The 22,517-nt window shown below is 35.7% G+C and overlaps 1 protein-coding gene across 3 annotated transcripts in view; it reads right to left on the reverse strand.

Moving 5' to 3' along the window:
• Window positions 1-22,517, reverse strand: part of Tenm1 (teneurin transmembrane protein 1) — an 873,613-nt gene that overhangs the window by 591,040 nt on the left and 260,056 nt on the right. For all 3 annotated transcript variants that reach the window (XM_051141408.1, XM_051141407.1, XM_051141405.1), the window contains one exon: window positions 18,994-19,273. In XM_051141408.1, the coding sequence (XP_050997365.1) occupies window positions 18,994-19,210 (217 nt within the window). In that variant the 5' untranslated portion in view covers window positions 19,211-19,273. The remainder of the gene's footprint in view (window positions 1-18,993; window positions 19,274-22,517) is intronic.

A 22,517-nucleotide genomic window follows, 5' to 3' on the forward strand; every position in this document is an offset into this window, starting at 1 on the left:
TGAACCACAACAAAGAGCAGCATGGCAAAATATCCCCAAGGCTAGAATTGGAGCACTGAGGTCTTGGAGTAACTAGCAGCGGCCTAATTACACTTAAAGCTCTACTTAATATAAGAGAATTGACAAATATTGTTAACTGAGCCAACTACCTGGACTTCTGAGGTCATGGAATCTAGAGCCCAGTATAATCTGTAATTGCAGCCTAAATACCTACCTTATACTCGTAGGTGTCACCCTACAATGAACAACGTTTGTGTTGTTTGTTTTAGTTTTAGTTTTTGCTTTGGCAAAAGACAGAAACCATTACAGAAAGACAGAACTGATCAAAATGCAGAGAGATCAGCTAATCGCGGGGTACCCAGTCTCAGTGGATACATCTAAAATTTAATAGCTACACCCAAGGCCCAAGTAGCATGGCAGAAGAATGGGTGAAAGATGTAATAGTATTTTCTAGACATAACAGAAAATTTGGCTCTTTAAAAATCTTAACACTATGGTTGCCTGAACCAGACCTGTACAATGACAACACTAGGAAAGTGCCAACATGGATGGTGGAAATCTCATAAGACCTGATCCATAGATGAAGAAGTATAGGTAATCTCATAAAGGGTGAAAAAATTAATATTCTCTACAATGATTCCCCTGAAGGGTTATCCAGTTTCAAGTGGCTAGCCCTTATAGCACATAGAAGCAACACTAAATGAACTCAGTAGTGTGTGTGTGTGTGTTTGTGTGTGTGTGTGTGTGTGTGTGTGTGTGTGTGTGTGTGTATGAAAGACTGATAAACTCAACAGGATAGATATATATCCCTAATAATATTTATATACTTTATAATATATGTGTAACAATAACTAAAGACAAGGTCATAAGTTTGAGAGGGAGATGAGAGCACAGAAAAAAATTGTGTGGGAGAGAGATGGAAATTATTTTTAAAATGAAAGCAAAAAATTAAATTGGTACACTAAGTGGAATAGAAATATGAAATTTTTTAAAAGGAAAGAAGTGAGAACCTAAATGAACAGAGATTCACATGCAAATATGAGAAGTTTTTGTGTGTAACTGTCATATGCTCGCATATCACCCAATAAAATCACCTCTGAACCTCTAAAGAAAAGAAATCATGGCACTTAGTTCTCAGACCACATGTGCAAGTCCTAATTGAGTCACAAATTAGATCTGTCATCTTGGAAAGTTAATCTTCTATAAATTTCAACTTTCTGGCCTGTAAAAACAAGGATTAGTAGTGTGCCTAAGTGACCCAGAGTTATATGCAAGGTTGGACTAAGACACAGTGTGTACTATGTGATAAATATTGTCTGTTTTTATTCTTCAAAAATGTAACTCTGAAGATCTATTTACTAAAATATATTTGCTTACAATGTCCTACTTGGCTGTGTGAGTCTAGAAGTGTGCTCCTTTCACAATTTTTTTTTAAACTTTGGAAGTCTGATTCTTTTTTGTTTCCTTTTGTCTCTAATGCTCAGAAGTCACCTATGAAGTTAAGCCTCTTATGTGGATTAAGTCAATGACGATATTGATTTGTGCATTTCATGAGCTACGAATTCTAGTTATCATAACTTTTCAAGGAAGAGAAGATCTGCCCTCGAAGATTAGAAACTCTCACATTCTCACTTTGAAAAGACTTGTGAAATAATCCAGTGGATGCATAGTTAGGAATACCATCAGGATCATGAAGTAAATTTTTTATATTAAAAGTACATCAAAAGAGTGTGCACCATTTGGTGAACCAATGAAGGAAAGTGTTTACATTACTTTGATCTGTTTCTTAGCCTTCAAAATATCAACTGACCCACTCAAATATTAAGCTTTTTTTATTTTAAAAATATATCCTGATTACAATCTCCCCTCCCCCTACTCCTCCAATCTCCTCCTCATGTCCCCTCATTCACATCCACTCCATTTCTGTCTTTCATTAGGAAAGAACAGGCTTCTAAGAGATAACAACCACACATAACAAAATAAATAAAATCTTCATGTATGAATTTCAATGATAGCAACAGAGGTTATACTTTTTCAAACTGGTTTGCAGTGTGTAGGAAGCAGAGGTAATAAACATTTAATGAGGACAGATACATGTGATGTTTGAGAATTACTAAAACCCCATTATTGAGGTAAGTGTAATTAGCACTTATTAAATAAGAGGGAATACTTGCTCTACCTAAAAACCAGCATGAACAGAAACAACTAGCAGAACATTTCTCAAGTCCAACTGGCTACTGTTCGTGCCTATAATACCAGAAAAGAAAGATGCTGTGACTTCATTTTCAGCATTCTCTGAAGACTGCAAAAATTTATTTTTGATGTTATTCATGTCATATTTAGTAGAGATATTCTAAAGAAAAATGGAACTGAAAACTTTTCTCTAGTGTTTCACACATATGTAATTGGCTGTGTTGAAAATACAGTCATTATACCAGGACTCACATATTTCTTAAGTTTGTTTCACTATTGCTTATCAACTGTAGGCGAATGTCCTGAATCCTTGCTAAAATCGCATCCGCTGATGAGAGGATAAGTGTTTCCTTTATTACCCTGTATAAAGATCTTATTCCTTTTGATATACGCAACAGTGCACTTTCCTAGATACTATTAATGGAAAGATAACTCTTTGAAAATGAATACACTTGACAAATTATGAAATGAAGATTTGTCTGATATTACTTGATGAACAAGAGGAATAATATTGTTTTCTAGAAAATTTGAGATGAATTATGTACTCACTAGCAGTTAATTTTCTATCTTACAGCCAGAAACTACCATATTTACATAAATGCAAACAAAACATTATAAAAGTCATCACTAAAGGAGAAAAATAATTGAATGTTTACTATAGAACATGGTTTATAAAAGGTGATAAGACAGTGTTTGCCCTCAAAAGCTTTATAGTGAAGATCAACAAACAAGTAATTACAACTTAAAGCGATTACTTTTACCGTAGTAATTCTAAAGAACTATACTATCACATTGGAGGAGCTTTCAACAAAACATGCATGTGAAAAAGACATTTCAGAGCACATAGACAACCAAAGTCTGAGAAGGATTTAGCCATGTAAAGAGAGAAAACAAAGGGGTCTACAAGCAGAGCTTTAGCCAATGATGAAATGCACATTCTTTTATAAAACTAGAATCAGTTGGGAAATGCTATCTGTTCCAGAAATATTAATGAGCCATGGTTGATCATGGATGTAAGGTTAATAACTTTCTAGCTGAATGGCATGCACCGTGTGGGCATGTGGGAGTATGCTTACTATGTTAATTGAGGTGTCTTAAATTTAACACAAAGGTAAAAATATTTCAGTGCTGTAGTAGAAATTTTGCTTCCAAAGGAATTTTAGTTAGATTAACAGTGTCCTCAAAGGACTATTCTTGAGGCAGGTTTGAGAGCAAGAGGAACCAATAGAGAAGGCTGTAGGAGAAGAAATGCATGAGGCATCACTCAATTCAATTCAATCCAATTTCATCTCGAATTAAATTCAATTTATTCAAGAAATCTTACTAAGTGTTGATTCTGAGATGACACTGTGCTAAGCTAGCAAGGAAAAGAGCAATTTCCACCCAAATTCCTGCTAACTCAATATTCCTTATATTATACAACACTGAATAATTCATTATAAAATACAAAAAGCCAATGTTTTAGCATTTTGATCCAATTTAATAAATATTTCTTAAATCTATGACATGTGAAGTGCTGACCTACATTGAGGTGTCTAGTTACTTGTTATTGTCAGCTGGTTATATTCCATGTCCTTTAAGGACATGGCAAAGGAAATGGGCTTGAAGTGTTTGCGGCCCATGGAAGCCTGGAAAGTATTCTAGGAAATGAAACACAATTCTTTCCTTTTCTCCTCTGTGTAAGTATATGGATATGTAAAATGTGTGTATGTGACTGCAGGTATGCATGTGCCACAAGGAGCACGTGGAATTATGCTTACATGCTGAGTGTCTCTCTGTACCAAGAAATCTCCTGCTTGTCACAAAATCAAACAACACTCTCACCTGATGCTTCTCAAAACAGTAATTGCCAAACGGAATTTGTGTGAAAATGGTACAAGGAACGAAAATATAGGATTATTTTGATATGGTCGGAAGGTGAAATATTAACACAACATTTATGTTATGACAGAAGGTGGGTGATGACATTGAACAAGAATAAAATGCTATGCACCCTTTTAGGAGAGCAGACTTAGTGAGGTTTTCCAAAGATCCTTGAGCTTATTGTAATTGACTTTTTAAGTGCCTTGAACATTGGTTCTGAATCTGCATAATAAAATTATCTGTGATCATTGTTATAACTTCTGTGTTTTAGTGCTTAATTTAGCAAAGGCTCAAGTGATCATTTAAGACTTTTGAGAAATCTGTTTAGTTTCTTGAAGTATTTTTCTGATGATACTCATAATGCATCTAGATGCCATGAAACTGGATTGTGTTGAACCCAGATTCTTCTGTGATTGCTTTCCAATGCTCTTATAGAAATACACTTCTAACAAAGTATGTTTCAAAGCTTACATTCAAAAGCAAATTGTAATCTCCCAACTCAAAATCACATGCAATAAGAGCTGTAAATATACATACAAGATAATAGTTTTAGTACTTAATATATCTATAATCCACAAAACTCCAAACACTAGAGAGGCTCATTTAATTGTCTTATCAGTATCATCCTTTCCATTTGCCCTTGGCAGCTAGAATGAATAAGAATATAACAGAATACAAAGCCACTTGTGAGCCTTCAGGTTATTTCACTTGTGTACTGAGTTGATTCTTCAATAGTTTCTAGGGCTTCAGTCTTGTGAAATAGATGGAAATACTAGAACATCCTTCTTCCACCCATATACAGTCTTAAATCAATTTCTCATCCAGATATATCTTCACATGCTAAAGGCATGAGAAAAACAGGACATGTGGAATTGCTTTGTCAGTGAGTTTTAAACTAAATCTCACTGTGAAATTATGAACTTACATTTCAGTGACACCATTACTATATTTAAATTGACTTTATTATATGAGAATGGACTATATAATAAGAATATCAAATATTTTTCATAGGCAATAAAGACAAAATACTCAACACAATCTTTTTATGAAGAGTGAAAACAAAACATATATAGTAATCATGCTTGAGTGTTTTCCATTGAATATCTCTAAATATTCGGCATTATAATTTGATAATCCATTTTTCAATAAATATTCACTGAATGTGTATTATGTGCCAATTACTGTTCCAATCTCTAGTATGAGTTGTAAAAGCATGATAGAAGGAACATAGTACCACTTGTATTTTTAAGGGAAATTGATCAGACATGTGTTGCTGTCCGTTGGCACCATGCACTGGCTCTGCCAATCCCAAGTGTGGATTGGAAAGAATACAGGGACTGAGTAACTTGGCTATCTGCTACAGTTACGATGCTCCAGGAAGCAGATTTATTTCCTTCTTTCCAAAAGGTGGTGTGAAGAAAACCATAGAGATAGAGTTTGCCAGCCACTAGTGCTTGGCAAGAATAGCTGGAGCTTAGAGAACTTTGGATGGAAAGCTACAACACTAATAGGAGGCATTAGTATTCCTGTCTGAATTTCTCATGCTGTTCTCCTTGTTTTGTCTTTTGTTATGATATACAAGTACATATTGCTTAAGAAAATTAAATCAATAGTATACATTAGAGTGTAATTTTATTATAAATTGATCAATCTTGTTCCTTCATATATCCATAAATAATTAGTGAATATATGATAGAAATACATGTATCCATACATATAAAATGTACAATACAGTTATGAATTTCTTCTGGTCATTCTCTTTGTCAAAGTCACAGATTACACTTTTCCAGTTAGTGAAGGTGATTTTATATCATATTTATTGATTAATCTGAGACACCATTAGCATTTAGCTTGGTTAGATGTCAATGTGATAATTTTTTAAGTGTTCATGAGACATTGAACTTGAACCATTCATGAGAAGACATAATTGTACTCTAGTAGTGAATCTTTGTAACTGTCTCAGCTGTGGCTTTGAAAATGATTCTTAAGACTTGAACTCATTTCAAACAGCATTTTATTCCATGACATAAAAGACACAAAGGGTCATCTGCTCAAACAGACTGAAGAGTAATAAAATTAAATATTTCATATGTTATAGGAAGGAGTGTTGCCAAAATAGCACTGCATATGCTTGAGTTTATACTGATGGGCCAGCAGAATTCTCGGATTTTGTTATAAAGGCTTCAAATGAGAATATTTCTAAGGTTTCAGGGGACTCAAGATTTATCTTCTGTCACCTCTTAACCATTCAGAATTATAATGAGAATGAAAAGTGCTGAAAATAAAAAGAAATTATTTGTATTGGTGCCAGTTCTGCATCACAGATGACTAAAAAAGATGAATAGTAGTTTTCTGACAGGGTGATTTCCTGACAGGACAAGTTAGCTTACTTCATACTTATGCTGCCACAGATATCTAAAACCATTTTTGACTGTTAGAATGAATATAAGGCAACATTTCAAAATGCCAACTCTGAACCCTCCTCAAACCTTTCTAATAAAAGAGAAGCAGCATGAAATAGGGGTGTAATTTCAGTCCACACTATGAATTAAAACCCATGGTGCTATAGAGGTCCCTGTTATCTATAGAACCAAAACCTTGCCTTTTCACTTGGCTTTATAAGTTTGATAATGGCTTCCTTCTATATCCCACTATCCTTTCCTTTTTATCTTCTACAGTGTCTCTGCTTCAGACATAGTATCTATTCTGTTTTTCTTTCAAATTATCTGTTTTACCCTGGTCTCTTGGTCTTTGTCCAAACTACATAATGAATAGGCCCCAAAGTGGGCATGAGGGTGGTAACAAATATTTTCCCCTCAATCTTCACAGTCCCAGAGACAAATATTCATTTTGTTCCTTCCCTTTAGATAGAGCAATTCAGCAGAAACCCAAATTATGTGCCCCCAAAGAGAGTAGTTTTGCTTCCCAGGGGACAGTCACTTTTGTGACACTTAGCCAAAGAACCAGCTTTTATCTTCTCAAATTATGTGTGTTCTCAAAGGAAATACACAATTCCCCTAAACAAAGTTATTTATTATGAGAAAATCAGCATTATCTCCCATATTGGTGTGTAGGTTTTTATATAGAGTTAATAAGAAACATGAAAAACCAAGGCACAGAATTAATCAAAGTAGGTTTATGGCTGGACAATGAAAATGTAAGAGTTACCTTCATGTTGAGAGTAAAAAAGTAAGCAAGACTTGAGAAACTGACTTGATGTTTCCTTGCTTTGATGGTCAAAGTTATAATCACAATTGTAAAATGTGCAATTTTACACAATAAGCTATATGTTTTTATAAAGTTGGTTAAATTCTTTTTTTCAAGACAGGGTTTCTCTATGTAGCCTTGGCTGTCCTAGATTCACTTTTTAGACCAGGCTGGCCTCCTCAGCGATCTACCTGCCTCTGCCTCCTCAGTGATGTGATTAAAGGCATGCGCCACCTCGCCTGGCTTAAATTCTTTATGTATAGAGGTACTTCAGTCAAGCTTAGCTCAACTAAGTAACTTATGTCATTTGGTATTATATTGAAAACTAGAAGGTCATGAGTTGTACTCTTATGTGAATCATAAAAAGGAAAAGGATAGTATTACAGAAAGCTCTTCAAAAAGATGTCTGAAGGTGTGACATCTAAGCTGTACCACTACAAACATGTCCCTTTCATTTTTTTACTTATCTGTTTTTCTTTTTCAAAACTAAGTTGCAAATATACTTGTTCAGTATGTTAAAGTTTGTATTTATCAATACGATTAGCATAAATAGTTATGTAAAGAGATACTTTGTTTCTTGAAAAAAAATTACTAATCCTCTTTATTTTAGATTTGGAGTTGGCAGAATAGTTCCTAGTTGAGGATAACAGTATATCAGGATGACATAACGTCACTGGAAAATCAGCCTCAGAGATAGAATTCCTTGCTTCATAGCTGTGTATCTCTTCAGACCTGTACTTTCTTCTAGTATTAAAGTTTGGAGAAGTGTAGATATAGAAATTCTTCAAGGGATTCCTGAATCTTGTGTGGCTTGGGCAAATAGTGTATTTATGTGTCAGGGATTGAATCAGATCTTGAAGGCAGTTTTAACACACCCATCTCCACCACACTGAAGAAATATGACATTGAAAGACAATGAAAGATCCTACAAAAGTTTTATTATCAAATTTGTATTCTTAAGAGACTGTTGGCAATAAGGTAGATAAGTTAGGTTCTCCAGTCATTAGAATAAAATTTAGCAAACAATATATGTAGCATACAATCTCCTAAACCAGTTTTACAGAAAGGCACTCCAAAAATATAAAGATTTCCAGCCTCACTTTGGAAATAAATTCTATTTGGAAAACGTTTTTTTTGAGACAGGGTTTCTCTGTGTGGCCTTGACTGCCCTGGACTCTTAGATGAGGCTAAGCCTCAGATTCACAGAGATCTGCCTGTCTCTGGCTCCCTGAGTGCTGGGATTAAAGACCTGCACCACCACATCCATCTAGAACAACATTTTTAAATTAGACATTCTTTGTAAATCTCTTAGCATAGTGTGGACATAGTCTCCTACAGATGAAACTAAGTCTAGTTAGAAAAGTGTAGGCCTTGCTTAGTAAACCATGTTGTGTGTGTCAGCTCTGATAGGTTCCCAAACTGTGTGACTATAAAAATAGATTCTTTGAATAAAAAATAAACCTTAGCTATTTACAAAATGTAATCCTCAGCATTTGAAATTAAAGAGAAATTCAAAATAAAAATAGAAGTCATATTGGCCACTTCCACATCATAGAACTATGATAAGGATTAAATGTAAATTATATATCAATCCACATAGCAGAATGTCTAATATCAATGGTGATTAGCATTCCCACATACTCATCTTTGATATGATCTCATTTAGGCTCCATACGCATGCACTTTGCTTAGTCTTAAAACACTTTCACTATTCCTGCAGCTCTTGCTTCCATCTACACATTACATTCAGCAGACAACCTTGACTCTTTTTTATCCAATAAAATGGGAACATTAAAATATGACTCTCTTTAACTTGTTGCCGTTCTAGGTTGGAACCGATTTTCTATTACAGAAGATGCAGTGAGGTTTCCCTTAGGGGAAGTCAATTTTCATCAGGGATGTGGCCCTTGAGAGGTTGCTCCTCCTGAAGAAGACCGTACACACATACACACACTGACATCATTCAATGGATTCAGCAGGAACAAAACAAAAGTCATGAAGTTTAGAGTCAAGTGTGGTGAGAGGGATGGGGGTGGATGGAGAGTGATTTAAACCCAACCAAAACATCCTGTGCCTATATGAAAGAAAATCTTCAAATGTTTATTTTTATTTATGTAATCATTTCACAGCCTGATTCTAGGCCTCTCCCTCCTCTCCTTTCAGTCCCTCCTCCACTCCTCTCTCCCAATCCCTCTTTTCTTTCTTTTCCTAATGGATACCAACCCACTGTGGCACCTCAAATTGGAGCAAGACTAAGTGCATTCTCTCCCACTGAGGCCAGACAAACTAGAGGAAGGGGATCCAGAGGCAGGCAACAAAGTTAGAGACAAGCCGTACTCCCTCCTGTTGTTAGGGGACTCACATGTTGACCAAGCTGCACATCTGCTACACATGTGTAGGGGGTCTAGATCAGCCCATGCATGCTTTTTGGCTGGTGGCTCTGTCTCTGTGATCCCACATGGGCCAGTTTAGTTTACTCTATAGGTCTTCTTGTGGTGTTCTTGAGCCCTCAAGCTCCCTCTATCTTTCCTCCCATTCTTCCAAAGAACTCCCCGAGTGTGGGGCTTTTAATTGGCTGTGAGTCTTTGCACCAATTTCAATCTGCTGCTGGATGAAGCCTCTTAGAAAACAGTTTTGTTACGTTCCTGCTGCAAGCACAACAGAGTAACATTAATAATGTCACTGTTGGTTCTCTCCCATGGGGTGGGTCTGAAATTGGGCCAATCTTTGCCATTCCCTCAATCTCTGTTCCATCTTAATCCTTATACTTCTTGTAGGCCAGACAAATTTTGGGTTCAAGGGAAGGTCTTATGGGTGTGTTAGTTTCCCCTATTTTAAAAGGAAAAAATTTAAAAGTTCCCTCTACTAGGGTTCCTGACATATTCTCCTGTGCAGTATTATTATAATAGATATTCAATTCGATGTATTATTCTACTCTTTCTGGTATAAACTTCTTCTAAGATCACTGGAAATGGTTGGCTCTAAATTCCAATCTCAAATGTTAGGTTTCCTCTAAGTGCTTTTAATATGTAGTCAAAATGGAAAGTCCCTGGTCTGAAGTTAGGAATGAATTGCTCAAACACCCTTTGTCAAATTTTCATCCTTCTTTGTTAATTCTGAAGTTAAAAAAATATTAGTCACCCCTTCTTGTTTGGAAATCTCCTCAGACAGTTTATATACTGTTCCCTATTTATATTCTTCTCTGACAATGGTAGATCACTTTTCTCATGCTCATTTTATTATATGAATGTATCCTCAGGCTATCATGCTAGGATCTCATTCTGACTACACATTTCCTGAATTACTGCAACTTCAAGAGTAATTTGTGCGTGTGCATGTGCGTGTGTGTGTGCACGTGTGCGTGTGTATGTATACCAGTAGAATGTTGATAGAGATGACACTGAATCCATAGATCATGTTAGGTAGCATGGATAATTTGACAATATAAAACACACACACATATATAAATACATACACAAACACAATCAGTGACACTTAAACTATATCTCTGAAATTCATGATTAGTTCTAAAATTGGGCTCTCATGTTAGTGCTTAGTCCTCAAATTCATAGAATTTTTGAAAAATTTAAAGAACATAACCCTCTAAAAATCTTATTCAGTGCCTTATACTTAAATGTTAAATGTCTCTCCCAAAATCATTGTCATAATTCATCAAGTCAAGTAAGTACATGGTTCTAGTTTCCAGACTTCTCTGTAGTATATACGTTACATATCTGCTTTTCCATATGTACTCCAATTTTTTACAGCAAGGATTATTGCTTGCTCACCGAGCAATATTTCAGAATTTTTAGAGGACTTCCTACAGACAGTCAGATCATAGTGTAGAAATAGGATTTATTCTTTACAAGTTCTACTTGATTGGTATATGATGTGTGATATAATGTGAGAAGTTACAGCTGATCTCAATAGGCAAATATGCAATGATTGATTATGAATGTCTGTCCTGCTCTGGAACGGGTAGAGGGAACCATGGCACATGTGGCAAGGACATTGTGTTCCAATTTGAGATGCTCCGTAGGAAAGTGAATATATTTTCACAAGCAATGTTACTACCTAAAATACACGAGCCAATAGGAATTGTTATTAAATAATTTGTCTAATTTTCTTTTAGAGTCTAAGTTCTTTCACAGCAGTCATAACTCTTTATAGTAGAAATTCGGGACAACTATAAGCATAACATGCTCACAGCAGAAAATTCATTATGTGTGATCAAATGCTGCTGAAAATCTCATTTTATAGGTCTTGTTACCATTATATTACTTCTGCCATCTGTGATCTCTTCCCCATAAATATGGATCATGAGATTAAGAGTTCTTTCAAAATTTTTGTGGGAACTGTAATCCATGTCATCTACATATACACAAACAATAGCTCAAACTATGGATAAGTACTTGAGATAAGAACAGAAACAAATGTGCTTTGGAATTTGGGGCCATTGAAGATAATATGTGCCAACATGGCATGAACAGCCTCTGTGGTGGGCTGAAGTAGCTCATTAACCTGGGCCAAGGAATAGGGAAATAGCAATCATGAGAGTACATTTATTCCAAGAGGAACGTCATCCACATAGAACTGTACCCCTAGGACAAACTCAAAACTAAATTAGAGTTCATATATAAGTGAATAAATTAAAGGCCAGCAGTAGATAATACATAGACAGTTTGCTTTGTAATCTCAATAGAAACAAATAAACAGTTTAAATGTTTTCCACCAGATGGCAATAATGTGAAATACGGGTAAAATTGTAATCTCCCAAATAACCAAGCAACCAAGTAACCAAAAATCATATTAGAAGAACTATGAAACATAAAAGAACAGACTATAGAGAGAGGATGAATATTTGTGTCACTTTTACTGTTTTAAGAGTGTTTAGTACTATATGAGCTATAACTGGTTTTCACCATACCTCCTTTTTCTATTTTTCTTTTTCTTTTCTTTTCTTTATTTTTGTTTTTGTTTTTTCAAGACAGGGCTTCTCTGTGTAGCCTTTGCTGTCCTGAACTCACTCTATAGACGAGGCTGGCCTCAAACTCACAGAGATCTACCTGCTTTTGCCTTCCGGAGTGCTGGGATTACAGGTATGCGCCCCCATGCCTGCCTCATACCTCCTTTTTTCTGCATTGGTCACTTTCCTTAATTAATATTTTGGAACAAAATGCTTACACTAAAAACTAATCTTATTCATATTCCTACATTAACTTTTCCATATTCTTATTTGTCTTATGTGGAGTCCTTAGATACTTGATGCTAACTTTGGGCATGAGCATACTTGGGAACAATTGCCAGCCACCTGACTTCCAGAAAAATCTATCCATTCTTTTCAACCTGTCACAAATCATAGAGTAAGCCTCCTTATAGATATTCATCCTGTTAGCAAAGAAATAATAATAGTAGGTGATTGCCTATTTTTCATTCAAAGCCTTTTAGAAGGATAAAATAAAGCAACAGCAACAAACATCATTAGAATTCAGCAATCCACATGTACTTGAATAGGAGAGCTGCTGACTTGGCAAATAAGGCTGAAATAACATATTTCTTCAGTATTTACCAAAAGTTAGTCTTGAAGTAGAAACACAATAACAACAAGAAAAAGCATCGATTTCCCTGACAGATAAAAACAAAGAAGCCCTTCGTGATAAATTATATAGCATAGCATTTATCTTTTACTAATGGTATTCAGAGTGAAAAGGCTTTTAAATTCCTTGTCAACCATTGGCCATTAGAACAAAGAAGCTTGCAAAATTGTAGACAGAAACGAAGGGGATCTAAGTACTTTTAGTGTGGCAGTACTTTCTCATTTGTGACAGAAGTTAATCCTTATCATGACCTCCTGGAGGTGTGAATAGGTAGTGCAGTGTATAAAAAATGTTTGTTTTCTTCATCCCTGACCTAAAAACAAATGACTTTCTGAAATACTACAACCCATATACTCTCTAAAATATATTCTATGTGATAAATACACACAATTTTATCTGTCATTCTAAAAAATAAGTTGGGCTCAGCTTTACCTAGATTAATGGAAGTTACAAATATTGGCATGCATTTTAAGATTTAATGTGTTCTCTGATTTACAGGTGTTGCTGAAATAAAATAATATTTAGAGTCTAGTCTTTACAGAAAAGAAAATTGAACTCTTTCTGCGTAATATAGGATAATCAATTTCTCTTCAAGGGGGGGCACATATCTCTTCACTAGGTGCCTATATAGATCAGTAAGAAAGACAATGGCACATAAGATCTCAAGTTTTCAGAGTTTTAGCTTTCTGGTCCTTTATATTTTAGCTTAGATAAATCTGTTCACTAAAGAATGGTGCTGGCTGACAATGTAAGTGCATTTAAACTGAGTTTATGTCAGTTCACAGATGACAAATTCGGGTTTTCGTCCCCAGCCTTTCTAGTCTTACCTTACACACTTTCCCTAAGTAATCTCATCTATCCCCAGGCATATTTTGCTCTAAGGCACTAATGTGATCAAGCCTGCTTTTATCCCTAGCCTCAATCTATCTTGAACTTAAAACATGCATATCGAACTACCTGTTGGAAGATCCATCTGCTGTCACACCAGAATCTTAAACTTAACATGATCAAAATGAAAATTACCTTCTTCCTTTCCAGAGCCCATCTATTTCTTACAAAATTTAACATCATCCTCACAATTTCTAAAACTTGAAATTGTAGAGTGATCTAGACTATGCTGTGTTCTGCAAAGTCTATGAACAATCAGATGCACAAAGATTTCTTTTTCTTTTTTTTTTAGTTTGTTCAATTTACATCCTGATTGTAGCCCCATCCCTCATCACTTCCCAGTCCCACCTTCCCTCCCTCAACCCCAATTCCTCCCTCCCCTAGTCCTCAGAAAGGGGGATCCATCCCTCTCCTATTGTCTGACCTCAGCCTATCACTTCTCATCTGGACTGCCTACATCCTCTTCCTCTGTGGCCTGGCAAGGCCGCTTTGCCAGGGGGAAGTGATGAACTTGTGGAGACCAGAGTCTGTGTCAGAAGTAGTCACTACTCCCCATATTATGGGACCCACAAGAAGACTGTGATGCTTGAGTGATACTCTTCACTTTTTTGGCTATGATTTTTCTGTTCATGCCACTCTTTATTTTGTGACTTCATAGATTTCATGTACCCCCATATTCAGTTATTTTCAGTTACAGCTACACTTCTCTTAAGCTACCTAGGCTTTTACAATTCTCTTGGGCACTTTTTATTATAAAACTTGAAATCGATGATTCCATTCTCCAATAAATCACTATTATCTACAAGGGTATCTTAAGACCACCAGTGAATGCTTGAAACTTTCAATAATTATACAGCATATTATATATTATATATATTTCTATGCAAATAGACCTATAATAAAGTTTGCATTTTAAATAATAGGAGATCAACAATAACAACAATAAACTAAAAATACACTATAATAGATTTATCAGTGTGTGTCTCTGACTGAAAATTTCTCAGTGTATTATATTCATCCTTCTTGTGATGCTATGAATGATGACATGAAATAAAATGAATGATATAGTGACAAATGCTACTAGACTGGACGTGTGGTAGTAGGTCAGAAAGAAGATCATCTTTTTTGGGTGACCTTGAACTGTAATAGAGTCAATTTCTTGAGATCAATCAGTAGACTACATTCATGGTTTAGAATGCTTGGTAGATGCAAGTTATTTTCCCCGGTAGGATACACTTGGAAGATGAATTATCCTTTTTAGTTATTGTATTAAGAATTCATCTCACTGATATTTTTGTCTTTCTGCAAGTCAGAATTTATTAAATAGCAATAAATTTTAAAGGTTTAGCAGGGTAAATTTTGTTTCAAAGACTTTATAGGTGGATTGGTGTTCCCCTTCCACCACTATGACCCGGCCTGCCTAGAGGGTAGCCTCCTCAATTTCTGTGTGCCCTGCTGCTTCTAGTCTGGCAAGACCTATAGTGTTAGAAGGATAACACCAATCCACCTACAAACCTTTGAACCAAAATTTACCCTGTCTTCAAGATGTGCAGAGATAAAGATATGGTAGAGACAAAGGTAATGTACAACTAAAACCTGGCCCAACCTGAGAGCCACCCCATGGGAGAGAGACAACCCCTGACATGATACTCTGCTATGTTTACAAACAGGAGCCTAGCTTAGCCATTCTCTGAGAGGCCCCACTCAGCAGATGATCAAATCAGATGCTGAGAATCACATCTAAGCATTAGTCAAAGCTGGAGGAGTCCTGTGGAAGAGTATGTGTCATGGTGGGGTTGGGAGTAGGACATAATGACCCAGAGGGGACAAAACCTGCAAAAAAGATCAACAGAATCAATTAACATAGACTCATGGGGGCTTTCAGAGACAGAAGTACCATGGACAGAACCAAGGCACCCTACACATATGAAACTAAGGGGCAGTTTGATCTTCATGTGGGTCCCATAGTAAGTTGAGGGGCTGCTGTCTATGACATGGACTCTGTTGCCTGCATTTGATCACTTCACCCTAAGGAGGCTGCCTGGTCTGGCCTCAGTGGATAAGGATGGTCTCAGTCTTGATTTGATTTGATGTGCCGGGGTGGGTTTATGAGGGGGCATCCCTTCTCTGAGGACAAAGGGAGGTGGGACAGGGGAAGAAGGTAGGAAAGAAGGACTGAGGGGAGATGAGGGAGAGGCCTACAGTAGGGATGTAAAGTGAATATATAAATTAAAAATATAATTTAAAAAATGTTTAACATTTCACTAACAGCAACTTGTCATTTTACCTTGCCTGCTTGCCTTCATAACCGAGCTGAGGTAAGTGAAGGTTCTTGTACTTAAATCTTCTAAAGTTTTATTTCTAACTTTTTATTCTTTGAAAAATTCACACACACACACACACACACACACACACACACACACACACATACATATATATACACACACAATGTATCCTGATCATATTTAACCCCTACTCTCTCCTTCAAACTCTCCCTAAGATATTGTGATTTTAATTAATTAATTATTTTTTAAAAAGATTTATTTATTTATTTATTATGTATACAGTGCTCTGCCTGCATGTACACCTGCAGGCCAGGAGAGGGCACCTGTGAGCCACCATGTGGTTGATGGGAATTGAACTCATGACCTCTGGAAGAGCAGTTAGTGCTCTCATCCACTGAGCCATCTCTCCAGCCCCCTTAATTATTTATGTATGGAGTTTAAGGAATGTTATTTTGCCAGAAACAATAACTTCTAACACTGCACTTTGTCCAGATTAAGCTTACCATTAAAAAAAAAGATCCAGGACTAGGAACAAACCTCAGTGGTAGAGGACATGGCTACTATATAAATGTCCCTGGTATAGGGTTACAGACCAACAAAAATACCTTTTTTTCAAAAGCTGAACCAAGAAAACTAAGTGCTAGGTAGGTATATGTCGCTTTATTGGACCAAATAACGTTCTGTTCAAGGGACAAAGGTTCAACTACAACCTTGACATTTAATTTTCTAATGAACAGATTTACAAAGGCCAAGTTATTCTTACAATGTTAATAGGGTTTTAACTGTCATCCTTTCCTCTTCCAAATACTGTTTTCACTTCTGGGATAAAACACGTATAGAAGCAAACCAGAAACAAGATGACTGCCACCCCCACATTTGATTATGTTGCCAGATCATTGGAAGATGATTTTTTTTTTTTAGAGAGGGAGTGAGAGGTCTTTGCTCTGCATATCACACCCTCTGTAATTTAATGATATAGTATGGAGTGTCCTACCATGTTTTATGGCTTAGTGCTTCATCTGCACTGAACAGTTTCCATTGAGACTCTTCATGAAGACAGCTTAGTTTTGTTGTACCCAGAGCCTGCTTTGGGAGGGTCTGCTTTCATTAGACTTTTGCAGTCAGGTCTGATACAACCATCTGGTGATTTTCATCACCAGAAGCAAACTCTCTACTTTAAAAAAAAAATACTTTTCAGTCCAAAACTGTTTCTGAATCTGTATCACCACTCATCAGTTTTATCAAATGACTTTGTATTGCTTATTTCTTAAAGTAAATCTTCCTGTAGTTTCAATAATTTCTGGTACAACATGTTTCAAAAGTCAGAAAAAATTTTTCTGTTCATATCTTTTACTCACAAATTTGATACATTTTCTCTCTTTGCTGAACACTTATCAAGCATCTTGCCTGTAACTTATGCAATTTTATGTGTAACTTCAAAACTAGTGTGGATTTCTTTTCTTCATAATTTCATAGATTTGCTCTTACTGCAGTTCTTAGCATCCTCAGCATGATTTTTTTTCCTTTTAAATCAAGACCTCTTATCTTTTCATTTAAAGGATATCCTCTATGGTTTTGTTGTGACATATATATTTGACAGCATTTTACTCTTACACTATAAGTAGTTATTAAGTAGATTACTTGAGTATAAGCCTTGTAATGCCATCAAATTTATCTCTTAAATAGAACTCTACTGTGACTAAAGGGAAGATATCATATATAATACAAATATACTGGGCAAAGTGATGATTCCTGTCTGGGGTAGGACACTTACCTTTTGAGAAACTTAATTAGGCTAGTTAGAATGTTTTGTAATTGAAAACATATAAATGGTTTACTTCTGAAAATTTTCTTTTATTATTTTGTGTACCTTGGTTATGTAACAAAAATCCATTGGAAAGTCAAGCCATGCGTGGGGAGGTTATTTCAAAAGCACTTATCACAAAATTGTACTGATTAGCTTGTATAGCTATTTTATCCTCCACCTATGAGTTTCTAACAAGCAGTAACATTTCACCTCTAACATAGGACTCAAGTTCTGACTAACATTAAGTGCTAAACAAAAGGCAGTTGCTTAAAATACTCTATTGAAAGGAAGTTATCATGACATTAGAGAAGAAAAACTGTACTCATCCTAAATTTCCTTTGATCACACTGCACAGAAACAAAATGTGAGGCTGACTATCACAATACAGACTTAGCACAACATTATTCATACTTTTGGAGCCATAACCAAGTGCATTATTATTCAAATCACAAAATCAATTGTTCTATGAGCCTATCCCACAACTCACAACTTACAATTATGAATTTGTCTTCTGTAAAATCAAATTTACAGAGAAATATTTTAATGGAACTATACACTTTTAAACAGTAGTAGAGACTCAAAATAGTGATAAAAATAAACTTTATCAATAGTGAGATGGGTTTAGTTTGCAAAAATATAAGTTATCTTTAGCCAAAGAAATGACATATTAAAGTGAATAATTTGAAAAGACAGGTACAAAACACATATACATTATTTCCATAGAAGTTATAACCCCTTGTTTGGTGGTCTCTACTAGCCTGTGCCATTTTTTTCAGCAGCTGAATATTTGTTTGAGACTTCTGTCCCATATGGGCAATGACTTGAAAAGCACTTAGCTGCTTATTTTACATCTTACTGTAAATTATTTAATCCTTTAGTCTTTAAATGGCTATTTGTAGGATTAGACCAATTCTAAAAGCTCTGATAAGAGGATTGTTGCATCCAAATTCATGCATAATCTGTAAAAAGCACATGGAATCTACAACCTCAGCTGGGTGTGCATGTGGAACAGATTCACTGAGCATTTGTAAGCAGTAGGAATTATTAACCAGTTAGCATCAGCAAATTTGTTTTTGATACATAGGTTTATGCATATGAACATTCACTAATGAGAAATAATATTAGTTACCAAAGAAATCCAACAAAAACCTACCTTGAGTAGATTTCTCCACTTCTTTCCTCTTTCTGCTCTGGCTATTGTAGTTCATCCTCAGCTCTTGGTTATACTCATGCAGAGTTTCCCTGGAGTTGAATGACTGTCGTGGTTTTCTCCCATCTTCACTCTCATCAGAAGAACTGGTATAAGCTAGATCCATTTCATGCTTGACTTTGGACAGAGGCTGATAAGGTTTGCAGTCTGTTTGCTCCATCTCTGATTAAGCAAGCTCAGTTTCATGAAAAAAGGATAAGGAAGTTCTTTAATGAAAACAGTCCTGGAAGAGAGTGAAAAACAGGAGCCTTTTTAGCTTTGTCCTTTTGCAAGGAAACACATCTGTCAGATTCACAATTGGTCTGCTAATACTATCAAAGGAGTGAAGCAAAAGACAAAGTGGATGACATGAAGCTAGCCAGAGGCAATAATAACACTCAGTGCTACATGCATACATTGTCAAGCATTTAGGATGGAGCTAGAAGTTGTAACATCAGAAACGCTTAAAGTAAAATAAGGAGAACTTATAAAATATTTGCATTGGAATGCAAAAAGGCAATGCTACTGTGGTATGAGAGTGTGTTTTTAATGTTAAAAACAGTAGTTAGATTAGAAAACATTATGAGATTTGGAAGTGGCCAAGAGTATAAATATTAACGTAGCACAGCTCACATTTGAAACAAAACTAGTGAGGACAATACAGCCACAAAGAACATTCTTTGCCTTTGGTTTAATATTATATTTAAGACTAGGGCTCTGATGATAGGAAGCTTTGCGAAAGTGGAGGGGCAGCTACCAAATATCATGAAATATGGTGTCCTTGAGGAAAATGAGCTTCTTCTATCGATATTGTGGCTTTTGAATCTTAGGCCTGCAAAACATTTTTTTAATGACCTAGGTGGTGGTAAATTATGGTTTGTCATCATACTGAGAGGACGTAAACAACATTTCTAGTGATTACACAAGTATAGGAACAGCGGGATCTAAATTGGGTTTAGACACAGCAATATTGAGCTTCATGATAAATCACTGAATCCCCTACCCCTAATGCAGAGCTAGGAGCTGCTGAAGCTCTTAGGGCTTGTAAAGATCTTAGCTGCCCTACTTATCACAGGCACTTTGAGATCAAGTGCCATTTAAGATGCCAAAGTCATCTGGAACATTAAAATTGCTATAATAAGAAAAACTGATTTCTTTATATTTATTTTACCATCATTTTTAGCTATTGCCATAGTCTGCAACTTGTTTCATTCATATAATGCTTAAATATTTAGTTTAAAATCAAGTGTTGATTCCTATACTATATTCACCACATCATCCAGTTTGTTGATTTATGTTTTTTAAGACAGGTTTTACCCTGTCTAAAAAGGTTTATTAAACTCTGTATTTTACGATGGCCTGGATTTCACTATATCTTCCAGGCTGGCCTCATTTGTACTAATTCTGTCCTCTATCCTGTCAACCACTAAGATTCCTGGTGTGAGTGCCATGATTGGCTTTCATAGGCATTTTTTAAACATATTTTATTAATTCATTCATATTACATCTCAATTGTTATCCCATCCCTTGTATCCTCCCATTCCTCCCTCCCTTCCGCTTTCTCCCTTACTCCCCTGCCCTATGATTGTGACTGAGGCGGACCTCCTCCCTCTGTGTACACTCATAGGGTATCAAGTTTCTTCTTGGTAGCCTGCTATCCTTCCTCTGAGTGCCACTGGGCCTCCTCATCCAGGGGACGTGGTCAGATGTGGGCCACCACAGTTCGTGTGAAAGTCAGTCTCCACTCTCCACTCAACTGTGAAGAATGTCCTGTCCATTGGGTAGAATAGGGGTAGGGGTTTGAAGTTTACTGCATGTATTTTCCTTGGCTGGTGCCATAGTTTGAGCAGGACCCTTGGGCCCAGATCCGCCCATCATAATTTCTTCTTGTAGGTTTCTAGGTGTTTTTGAGGCAAGGCCTTACTGTGTAACCCAAACATCTCAAATTTATGATCTCCCTGTCTTAGCATCACAAGAACTGATATTACTTCTCAGACCCCCAAGAATGTATCTATCATATGTATTTTTAAAGAAACCTAGCAACATGTAAACTATGGCTCCTTCATCATGTATAGTAAATCACAGATTTAGACCCAAACTACATTTACGGTAAGCAAATACAAAACATAAATCCTTCAGTAAAGTTCATGGGTAACTGATGCTAAATGGTTCATTCTACTTTGTAGTATGAACAAAACTTTATATGTTGAAGACTTATTTAACCAAATGTTAAGGTTCTGGAAGGTAAGACTTGGCCTTTACAAATGCCATAATTGCAGTACTACTTAGTAGTATTCTAAACAAATACATATTTAAAAACCATGTAATATACAAATATATAAATTTTAAAAACATTCTAGGAATATACCTAGATTTCTTTGCATTAATATCAGAGATTAGCATCCTGAGAGAGAAGACAGATATAGTTTTTTTTAACTTCTTTTACTGTTTGAGATTAATATAATTACATCATTTCTCCCTTCCCTTTCTTTCCTCCAAGTCTTCTCATGTAAGCCTTATCACTTTCAAATTCATGGTCCCTTTATTTCATTAATTGTTGCTACATGTATGTATACACTGTCGATTCTGCAGTGCTTAAATCTGAGGTCATCTCACAATTCAAGTGTCTATATAATTTTCTATATGCATTGCCTATACAGTGGTATGTATTCAATTTCTAGTACCAGCACGGATCTGTCTCCTGCACTACAGGTTTGAATATCTAACTGGCTTCTGAGTATTTACATATAGTTATCTAGAAAGTCCTCTGAAACTTGTAATATTCAAAACTGTGCTTCTATTTGTCCCTTCTTCAGATGTACTCAAGAAATTAAAGCCATTCTTGCTTCCTATCATCTTTCATATCTTATATGTCTTTCATCTTTGAAAAACATATAGAATCCAAACATATTTATCTACATCCTCAGTACTACTTTGGACAAACAGATTTCCAAGCCTCACCTCTTGTTTTGGGCCATGCATATGTGTGTGTGTGTGTGTGTGTGTGTGTGTGTGTGTATGTATTATATATAGGTGTCATATATATGTATTTCTTTTATTTATTTATTTTTTATTTTAAAATTTTTTATTATGTTTCTTTTTAATGTATACATTTACATCATTACACATGATAAAATAAACTACATACAGCAGGGAGAGCCATGAGACAATCAGGAATTGTATAAATGTTGCATTCATAGTGATTTGGCTATTTGTATTTGGCAAACTTGAAGTAAACATCTTCCCTGTCTTGTTGGGTCTAAATTTCTGAAAGAAGATCAATATCTATCATATCTCATCTCTATTAACTTAAAACATCTATCTTAATCTAAAAACATCTTAACCCCTAACCTACTAAGCTTAATTGAAAGACTAAACTATTTGGTCTTTCACCCCATCACAGATTTGAGAAGGAATAAAACTTAAATACCTGAGTGAACCAGAAGTGCAGGTTAGCAGCTTCCAAAATGAAAAAATGACAGAGACAG

The sequence above is a fragment of the Acomys russatus genome, chromosome X (genome assembly GCF_903995435.1).
Source record: "Acomys russatus chromosome X, mAcoRus1.1, whole genome shotgun sequence".
Lineage (NCBI taxonomy): Eukaryota > Metazoa > Chordata > Mammalia > Rodentia > Muridae > Acomys > Acomys russatus.